The 11,063-nt window shown below is 36.6% G+C and overlaps 1 protein-coding gene across 1 annotated transcript in view; it reads right to left on the bottom strand.

Moving 5' to 3' along the window:
- The window catches only part of VPS13C (vacuolar protein sorting 13 homolog C (S. cerevisiae)), an 87,329-nt gene that overhangs the window by 72,378 nt on the left and 3,888 nt on the right, over positions 1 to 11,063 (bottom strand). Inside the window, exons 2-7 of the mRNA XM_009994514.1 lie at positions 9,916 to 9,959; positions 7,796 to 7,838; positions 6,953 to 7,048; positions 6,121 to 6,222; positions 3,709 to 3,771; positions 1,826 to 1,891 (exon numbers count right to left, since the gene is read on the bottom strand). Coding sequence (XP_009992816.1) covers positions 1,826 to 1,891; positions 3,709 to 3,771; positions 6,121 to 6,222; positions 6,953 to 7,048; positions 7,796 to 7,838; positions 9,916 to 9,959 — 414 coding nt within the window. The remainder of the gene's footprint in view (positions 1 to 1,825; positions 1,892 to 3,708; positions 3,772 to 6,120; positions 6,223 to 6,952; positions 7,049 to 7,795; positions 7,839 to 9,915; positions 9,960 to 11,063) is intronic.

Here is an 11,063-nt window from a genome sequence, read left to right as displayed (position 1 = left end):
ACTCTTTCCAAGATAAGAGGTTCTAAGTGTCCCTCAGCAATTTACTAGGGGTTTCAACAAGCAAATAGTAAGATGGTGTAATTTAGCAAGAAAACATCCTTAAATAACCAGGTGAAGGTGATACTAGCACAACAAGAGAGTAGTCTGTTAGAGTCAGTCAGGCAACGCTGCCTGAGAAGGTTAAAAAGCTGGCATACTGTAAGTGAAACCAAACAGTTCCTCTGAAATGCTCCATTTCTTCCATACTGGGCTTACACTGTGACCATATAAGCTATGTTTATGTCAGACTTCTTCATGCCACTCAGTGATATTTGAACTTCTACTAAACAAGGCAGCAGAAGCTGCATACCCAAAGAAGTCCAGCATTCCACCCAGGTGAAATGTACATATGCTGAGATGAAGGGGAAATATTTACAATCCTTCATTATTTCATGACCTAACACTCAAAACATTACCTCAGGCTAAGCATCCTAACATTTTACCTAAAATGGCTAGATTAATTGCTTATTCTCTAGCTATCTTTACAGGCTACCTTGTCTTGTTCAGCATCCACCTTACCAAGTGGCTACCCCAATGAATGCCACTAATCAGCCCACTCAGCTTGTGCATTTTTACTGGAAATGTGACAGATGGCTCAAGTCAAAGAAACAGTCATGGCTATCCAAGTAGAGAGAAATAAGGACCACAGATTTTTACTAAGTTAAGGGTTGCAATCCAAGTTTGACTTCTCAGATTACTTTAGCTGTTTGTATCTTTTTTAATACACAGTGCATGTTAGAATATATTTTTGTTTAAGATCTAAGAGAGGTTCAGGAGATTCAAATGTTTTTAAATGAAAAGACTTTGCTTTTGAACATGATGTAACACTTTTTTAATCAAGAGAATATTTGATTTCAAGTAAAAAAAAAGTGAAGAACTCAGAGAAATGAAAACATTATATTACTTTTACATGCACTTGCATTTCCTCCCATTAATCATTTCTTCACAACTTCCACTCCCTATTAACAAAAACAAACATAATACTGCCACAGGAAAAAAAAAAGGCAGAAGTGTTACTGAATCTTCATGACCTCAAGCAGACAACCTACTGACGTTTTTCTAACCAGATGCAACTATCAGCAGCAACAGATGTTTAGTACCTCACAAAGCTTATCTAGGGTCCTCACAAAATTTTTATTTGAATTACAAGTCTATGCTGCAGCTCCCTCCAAGACCAAATACAAAAGAACACAGCCAGGCGGGATGTGGCGGCCCATTCTTGGTCACACACTAATACTGAAGACCTGCATAATTTGGTACTTATGGACAAGGATTATGTTTTTGGGTAAAACATCGATTTCCACTGCTGTCAAGTAACAGTCATAACACTATCCTAGCTATTTAGAACAAAAGTCAAAAGATGCTGAAAAAGACACTCTGCTGCTGTATGATCAGTATAGTATCAGATTTACGTTACATAGCTGTTACTGGAATATTATAAAAATTAGACAAACAGGTTCTCTTCCACATGCAGATTATCCAACAGTCACAGTTAAGTGCCACTTATCAGCCTACCAATAGTGTACATTTTTTTTGGAAATGCTACAGATAGCTCAAGCTGAAGAAGCAGGCACAGCTATCCCAGTAGAGAGGAACAAGAATTTGCTTCAGTGTTACTGGATCCAGAGAATGAATAAACAGCAAAAGAGTTCTCTCCAATTTACATCCTCTCCTCCAAATAGAAGAGAAAATATCAGCGGATGGAGATGCAAAGACTAAGAAACATTAAACCAAAAAAAAAAAAAAATCCAGTCTTCTAAAAAGTAAAAGGCATAATTTTACCCACCTTTTGAACGATCATGACCTTTAAAGGGTCTCTTAAAATGCTTTTTGTACTTTTTACGCTTACGTCCTTTTTCAGTGCAAGCAATTTATTGGGAAAAGGATAAAATTCAAGTTAGTAAAGCAGAAACTTAAGAAAGCATAAGAAAAGACGGAAGGAAGTTTAGCCAACGTTAAAGCAGAATGACTTAGTAAGGTCTCGTTAAAAGATTTTAAAGAATTTCAGATCTGATAAGGAAGCAATCAGCTACTTCTCATAGCACAGAGCCTTATTTTTCATAATTATTGAATACCTAAGTTCACTTTCAGGAAAGCAACTAAAGCCTTGATTTAAGAAAAAAAATAAATTAAAAAGTCATTGAAGTTCAAAGCCCAAGTCAACTGAGCAGCCAGTAAAAACTTTAGAGTAAGTATCCAAATTTCTGCTGGATCAACAATCCTGCCAATGGCAAGGCCAAGGCATTTAATTCAACTTTTTTATTTCCCTTATGTAATGTCTCAAGAGTTCGAGGAATTACAAATAATCAGCAGGTTTCTCAGCAAACACATACCCACACCTCTTCATGAGTGAATTGCATAACATAATTTCAAAACACTTATGTACACAAGAGAATTAAAATCAGAGCTATGATTGCTTATTAGAAACCCTGGTGCATAAGGTTTTCTGTAATCCAAGCGTTTGGTTTTTATACAATGACCTCCAATAAAGGCATATTATGACCCACACAATCACGATTATTTCATGAATTAATTTATTGCTCATATTTTTCCACGCTGATAAAGAAAACCAGCTTGGTGAATTGCACTCTTTCTTTCCCCTCTCTGGTCATATTGGGTAAAAGAATTCAACAATAGGGAAGTCTGTGCTCAACCTCAGGAGGTTGTAGCATGATCAGGGCATATCCCACTGAAGCAAGAAGGCAACAAGTTCAACAGTGTATTTAAGTCTGGGGAACAACTTTACATTTATGTAGTTGCACGCTTGCTAGAACAAAAGAGGAGAAAGTGCCTGCCAAGATTTCAACCTGTCTTCCAGGTAAGCTGATCACCCTACAAATAACAAAGGAAAAACTATGTCAAATAGAAACAACATTAACTTCTGGATAGTTCCTTTTAACAGTATAAGTAATTCCCTATAAATAATACTTCAAAAAGACAGCTTCCTTCGTTTACTGTTGAATTTGTAATTCTCAGGCTTTTACTTCCATGCATGACGAAATTCAGGGAAGATTATTTTCCTCTTGATTACCTGCATTCATTACTATGGAGAAACTAAATGTATGATTTTAAGCTCATTCTAAACCTGTACTCAGATAAAAGCCCACTAAAAAATTTTGGCTAAGAAGGAATTTCTGAAAAATCTGGCTCAAGAAGATAAAAATGCAGCAGCTACAACAACCATTTGTCTGAATTTCAATGGAAACTGTTTCCTTGCCTGACTTGAGAGCAATTTAAATAAACAGCCAGGCAAAAGCATGCTAATGCCTTCAATCTGCTATGGTTCATTTTGCCTGTCCACAGTTTCAAGACAGCCTGAACTTCCAGTATCTTAAGCCCAGACACTTGGAAGCAAGGACAATTGCCCTCTATTCTCAAAACAGTTGAAGATAATGTTTTAAAACTACAGTGGAATGTTGTCAGCATTTTAGAACAGTTTTGATCTCAACATGGCTGATGGAAATGTTTCTAAACGGTCTCTTAGTCTTCTGGAATAGCCACTCAATTAAGACAGGACTACTCCTTACAAGTTCATTCCTTAAAATCTTATTTCTAGAACCACCTTACCAAAAAAGGCCTTCTACATTTGGCTGCTTTGGGGGGCTTGTTTTTAAAAATGTAAGCTGCATATCCATCATGCATGTGCAAAACATAACCACGCATACCCACCAGGCTTGGTGTCCTTGTAAATCAGATTCTCCAACCCATACAAGGAATCTTGTGAATGAGTGCCTTGGTCCACAGGGCAGCAAATAACCAGAAAAACGTATTGTGTTTAAAATGAGAAAACAATCTCCTGATTCAATGTTAAGTTTATAAAACTCATATGACACAGTAGTATTTCCATTACAGTATCTGACAGCCCGAGTCACTTCAGAATACCTATTTTCAAAAATTACCTATCAAGGCAAAGTAAACAATTTTCATTTTACTTATAACCAGCAAAAGACAAGAGCTATAGGCTTTAGTCTCCATAGGAGTTGTGATACTGAAAGATTTTAATAGCTTAAAAAACAGAAAATAATATTTTGTCAGCTTGTGTCAACAGAGCCTGTTACCACTTCCCCATCACATTACACTAACCACACAGTGACATGACCATTTTGCTCAGTATTTGAATAGCATGTCTAACAAAATAAACCCAGAACTGTTTATGCTAAGACACTCTTAAATAAATGCAAGAACTAAATTAAGTTTAAATACATTAATTTAAGCTGAGTACCACACAGAAAAGATAGCTAAGAATTGAGGGACCCTGAGAACTTTTTATTTTATGTATTTCCTAGATTTTCACTAGCTATTGTGTGCTTTTAAAACCCTGTAGAAAATGCTAAACTTCTTAGAATGTTATGATGCAGAAGAGCAACTTGGGCCCCAAGGCTTCTCTATCTATAAAAAGCAAGGAATCTGCTCATGCAAGAACTACTCAAGTCCTCCTGAGTACAACATTCTAGTACAACACAAAAACCAAATAGCTACCACTGAGACAGAATCACAGAACTCTCTCAAGTTGTAAGGGACCACCAAGGATCAGCTGCAGAATGAGTGAGAGGATAATTACAGTTTATAATCATCCAATTTGAATGTTCCTCTAGCTTTTTCTTCACAAGTCTGAAAGTTTAAAACTGCAAAACATGACTACTGGAGCTACTGAAGTATCATTTTCATTTTTTTTTTTTTTTCAAAAGCCTTACAAATGCTGGATCCAGCAAGTCTCTCAAGAAAATAAAAAGGTAACTGCCACAAGTGCACAGACTCACTCTCAAATGAATGAAGCTCCAGGTTTTGAATGCTTCCATGTCCACAAGGTTAAATCCATCTTATATCTTCCCTTCATCCCATTGCTACTGGTGCTAAGAATAATAGCTGAAACACTGCTATTTTATAGTATTCAAGTCCTACATAACCAAGTTTAAACCTCTGTGAACCGCTGAGTATGAAGTAATAGCTGCATAATTCATTCACTGAAATTGTCTTAGCTCTCATAGTTCTGGCATATTGAAGACAAGAAATAAAGCAAGGCTTCTATTTTCACTGTAAATCAATTGCCAGATTACTGGTTCTAAGGCAACTGCAAATGTACATCTCAAGAGTAGCAAAACAGGAACAAGGAAGTGAAGTCCTGAAACCAAATTTAAACAAGCAAAGAGATTACCATCAAACTACGTTTTTACAGATGTTCTAAGCACTGTTCCCTTTTCAGTAACTATTTCAAGGCAAATTACTTGCAGCACTGCAGGTATCCTAGAGATACATCTTCAGAACCATTATGCAGCCCAGCAAACAGGTTTCACTTCAGACAAAAAACTTCGATAATGACTTTTTCCACTACTGTAGGTAACAGTTACTTGTCACTGGTTCTAAGGTTAGGGTTTTTTTTATCGTAATTTCTGTTAAAGGTGTTTGTTATGACAAAACAAAACAAACAACAGGTTTACTGGACTGAAATGATCCATTACTTTAACCTATAATTTAAAGTTTAACATTTTTAATGACCTAGATCAAAAACTTAAGTACAATTTCCTTGTGTGAGGGTTTGTCTTCTTGTGTCATTAATTATTTCCTGCTCAAGAGAGCCTCATTTCCCAAACCAGCCAAAACACAGTACATCACAGAAAGACAGCAGAAACTGAGACAGTGTTATTGTTGAAGTAAGAATTTAAAACCTTACCACCATCCTTAAACTTTCCTTTAGGCAAAAAAATGTCACATGCACCTTTAAAACACATTAAAAACCTCTACTACTGAAGCTTTAAAGCAAGATAGTAACATTAGCCTCAAGAAATGCAGTTTCTATCCCTGTTCTTGTAGAGCTAGAAGAAAAAAAATAAATTAAAAAACCCCAACAGATTATCCAATTCCCATTTCCAGTAGAAGCTGACTGGATAAATGAATGGTGAACAAAACAGACAACGTTTCTTTCAAGCATTAGAGGAAAAGGGCTTTTCAAAGCACTGTAGTCAGATTAGCTACACACTTGAAAAAACAAGATTCACCACGTCAAGCACAAAATGATTTCTCTTTCATAGCACAAGCTAAGTCCTCAAATTCCAATGGAGATTTTTATCATTAACTCAATACCTTTTTCTGCCACTTTCTGCAAGGCTTCCTCAATTCTTGCCAGCTCCTTTTGTTTGTTATCCTGCAAGTATTTTTCTTCCTTCTCTTCATCATATTTAATGCCTGTAAGTCAAGTTGGGACATCTGTAACCCTAAACTTCAAGTTATATAAATGCATAATCAAGCAAGACACACCATATTCAACATTATGTTGTGTAACACCTTTTTGAAATAAAGCTTATTCTAGGTTTAATTGCTGAAAGCTGCATCCAGCCTCTGAAATTGTGCTTTTTATACAGTGAGACCAAAAGTACCACATTAACATTTAAGTTTTTACTCATAAGAGGACATTTCCGTGGAAATTCAGACCCTTAAATGTGGTCTATGCAATATAATGCAAGTTTGTAAGTTTTAATACACATATATTTGACTCTCTAAAAGCTTGCAAGTTTTCTTAATATACCAGAGGTTCTGATGTCAGAGAAAACTAACCAAGTTCTCTGATCCTCTTCTGTCTCCCTAAAAACAGTTCTAATGGAACTGCTACTTGCTATTGTGGTCAGTTAGAAGCAGATGAACTATCACACAACAGTGGATGCAGCATATATACATTTTTGAGGAAAACTGGCTGTTGAATTGAACTTGGAATGGATACAGCAAGAATTTCCATAAGCACAACAGGTGCTATTTTCTCCCACCCTCCACTAACTTGCCAGAATTTGTCTAGAAATTTCCCTGAGGGAACAGAAGGTAAAAATGGCAGCTTACATGAACTACTTGCTATTACATACTCAATTACACGGTACCCTTAGATATTTTTCTCTGAAACTGTGTGGGTGAAGAGTTTACATACTTGCTCCAGGAACTATCAGAAGATACAAGCCTTCTAGAGTTGCAACAACTGCCTCGCCATAGAGATTCTTCCAAGGAATCTTCAGAGTAAGTTTATCTAAACAAAGCAGATACAGTTACACTAAACAAAAATCTACCCTGTACTTAGTCCAAACAACACCTCAGACACTGAAAAGCATTAGCCCTATATCTTGATGTCCTAAACACCTTAGGAGGTAACGAGAAACCGTATGGGGCTAAACATTTTATACCCCTGAAGTGACAAAACACATGCAGAGAAAATACAAGCCTTAGTTTTAAACAAGAAAACACAGTTTGACTCAGAAGACTTGAGATCAAAACCTGAGATCATGACATCACTGGGATTAAAGTGATTTTCCTAGGCAAGCAGAAGAAGAAAGACAACACACATTCATCTCCCAAGAAATGCTTTATGTGAAAAACCAATGCTGACCATCAAGGGAAGTAATTTTTAGAAAACCAAACATATATCTAGGAGTTCCTAAACCCACTAATTTTATTTAAATTTTTCATATTCCTAATCTGTCCTTTAAAGAGCCATACACATTCTGCCTATACTAAACAGCTCCCCTGATCATCCATCTACCTGGAAACAACCTCCCAGACATGTTTTTCATACCAGCCTATAAAGTTAAACAAACAGGGTTTTTCAGATAACATTTTATGATTCACACAGGGCAGTAACTTCTGCGCTAGTTTCAACAGCAAGAACAATCACAGAGATCACTTAAAGTATGAGGAAAGAAATTCAGAGGCTGGACTGACCTTAAGGCCTGTAGTAGAATTTTCATTTCAATGCTTACATTGAAAGACAAAAACTTACCTATCTGACCAACTTTTATTCTAAAAGGTACATCTACTTCACTCTGTAAAGAAAAAATATATATACGTATTTACAAGATTCATGTATTTTAACTGGTTTATACAGCAAAATTATTAACTTCACTTCTGTTAAAACTATTTTCCCAGCCCTGAAGTTCCAGAACAGAAACAGTTCTCCACATGACAGAGATTCAAATACTTAGCAATACTCATGTGAACTCAGAAATCCATAAATATCATTAGTAGAAAGCCTTAAAAGGCAGCACTTACAAATTTCTGGCAATGCTCTCCTACAAGTATGATTATACCTCATTCTAGAGGGTATTAAAAGTAAAATTTACCTACATACAAGAATTGAATATTAAATTTCTATTAATGTACCATTCTGTACAATTTTATTTTAGAAATCCACACTAATCTTTTAAAGTTGACTTTGTAGGAGCTGAAGCCCAAATTTGGACCAAGATCTGACAGACTTCGTTTTTAATGAAATGTTCTTTAACTCTGACCAAGAAAAAAACAACAGACTCAGCAAGCAAACAGTAGAAGTTCCTATTTGCTCATCTCCCTTCTCCTAAGGACTTTTCTTACACTTAAAAAGTACTCTGTATATATTCGAAATTAAAAGCTAGTTATTTTCTGATGGAAAACTTTCACAGGAAACCAAAACTAATCCAGGAGACAGGCAAAAAACAAAGTTGGACCATATTACATTCCTTTAATCTCTTTTTTAAGAAAGCATTGGACTAGCTCTTTAAAAATGCTGTTCAATATTGACCTTCTCTTAATTACTTTTGCACAGAGATCTAATATAATGCAATTGTAAAGCTGTGAGAAACATCCCTTATTTTCAGTTCATGAATTTGTCTTAGCTCTCTTTCAGCTCTGGTCAGTCACATACATAACAATGGATTTTCTGAAGTCAGAACTGCTAGAACCACTATCAGCCTTGCTGTCATCATAACAAGGAAAAACTTGTAGCTAGTAGATAACCCTTCCTTCCTTTTTTAACGACCAGATTACAAAGAAATTTGTATCAAGAGTTTTAAAGTTCAAGAAAGTTATCAGGAGTGAATGAAACGGGCAGGTAAAAATACATAAGACTTCAGAACAATGAAAACAAACTAAACATTAGGTCATACAAAGATGCAACATGCTTTCAAATTCCCAGAAGTGCACTGTGTCTGAAGCACACTAAAGAGTGCACTAAGATTCTCTCAGTGGTACAGGTGTTCATTAGCTCAATTAAGGAATACAAAAATCAGCCAAATTTTTTCAGACAAGAATATGATTACTTAATGCAAGTTAGTACTTGTTTTTCCTTCTCTCCATCATTCCTATTTTAATAAGAACAAAACGGAGCATTTGAATAACCATATTTACTTTCAGAGAATACCTATGTTAAAAAATGTCTTCCCTGGCAGTTTTAATTAAATTAAAATAACTTTCCCCCCTTCATATCAACACCAACAACTGAGAAATTAACTACTGTCTTTCAGAAGACCTCAATGAAATCAATCAGTTTGCAGGATTGAGGACTGGAAAATATATTTATTCAACCAAAGCTGAAAAAAACCCACTCTAATAATAATACGTAGGCCTATGCAAGCCCATTAGATCTAGTAAATAATTCAGAAACAAACTTCTACTGCATGGACATACAAGTCAGGAAAAAAGACTCTGGCTCAATGGAATTGTGACTACACAGCAGCAGTCAGAGCAGAAATTAAATCCTTTGAGTTTTACTGGATGACCAAAATAATAACAGAAACACACCACTATTTTATTTCATGCTCTATTACTTCAAGCCTCAAACACTAGGACAGGTTGTTTATGCATGTATGTGTAAAACACTGGGAAACTTACCTTAAAACCCTACTGTTAAATTCCCAGAAGTAATTTTTTCACTTCTGAAGGAGTTCACTTACCTTTTCACCCACAGCTCTGCTTCTTTCTGTCCACTAACATGAGCAAAATTCGAAGCAGTTAACCAAGGACTTACTTCCAATAACCAGTAAAGCGTGCATATTGTGTAATGTGAGACTGCAATAAGTGATATTTTATCCTATGACTTAGTCTTTAGACCCAGAGTAACAATTTTAAAATTATTACAATACTTACAAGTGCATTCTCCTTTATCTGTAAGTTGTCAAGTGCCACATTACCTATTCAGAAGGAAAAGAGAAGTACAGAACAGGTGACTTCAACTATTTTGTAAGTTGGAACAAAGAACACAACTACAACCCTCCCAAGTACACATGGATTAAAGCTGAAAACCTGACTTCAGTTACTGAATAACACAATAAATGTCTAATTTGTAAGAGTCATAAAGAACTAATTATTCACACAAAATTTTATGGTGGTAGAGATTACAGAAATATCACCAACTTAGATGTCTGCATGTTTCTACTCTATTAAATACAACTACAATAAAAGGAAATCTTTCTTATTATTCACTTTCTTGTGAATGGTAAGTACAGTTCTATCAAGGCAGGGTAGACTAGGAAAACTGTATCTTGTTTCTGACAGATAAATCCTATTTTCACAAAAACATTAAGGCATCCTGCTATAAGCAACATGAAGAGCATTTCCAAGGGAAATGCTGGCATGCAGAATTACACCTGAAGAAAGCATGTATAACTCTTAGAGCTTTAGTGCCAGTTTCCTCATAGCGAGGTTCAATTTTTAATGTAGATATTAATAACCTATAAATGTTAAAATACCACCATGGCAAGAGCAAAACTAAGATGATGAGGAAAAACACTGCCTCTTACGCACGGATGGCACCTCAACAGCAGCCCCCTCTGAACAGCACTTGAGCTGCTCTCTTTGAACGCCCACAGGGCAGCAAACCGAAACATTCGATGTATTCACTAAGAATAGCTGCTCCGCGTCACTGCACTATCACGTCTGGTCAATACACGTTGTTTACACCGATAAACGAACAGGTAAAAGGCACAGCCCCCCCAGCAGCAGCAGCACAACCCTCACGCTGGGGCCACCAGGCAGGAGGCACCGCACACTGAGCCCCACGCAGACCTGGCAGGGCCCTCCTGCTCCCACCCCGGGTACCCTCAAGAAAGAGAAAAAAAAACAAACAAAAAATAGTTGTGGTTTCTTTTCTCCACGCCGATGGTTTCCTGCCTCAGGGCATTCCGAGGCCGATGCCTCAGCCTCTCAGAGCAACTGCTACAGCTGGAAAAGCTGCCCGGGCCACCCCAGCCTCGCTGCTTCTCCCCCTGCCTGAGGGCCGTGCGGGCCCCGCTCCC

The sequence above is a fragment of the Chaetura pelagica genome, unplaced genomic scaffold (genome assembly GCF_000747805.2).
Source record: "Chaetura pelagica isolate M959 unplaced genomic scaffold, ChaPel_1.0 scaffold222, whole genome shotgun sequence".
Classification (NCBI taxonomy): domain Eukaryota; kingdom Metazoa; phylum Chordata; class Aves; order Apodiformes; family Apodidae; genus Chaetura; species Chaetura pelagica.
The sequence above is the reverse complement of the archived record's forward strand: the minus strand, read 5'-3'. Positions and strand labels throughout refer to the sequence as shown.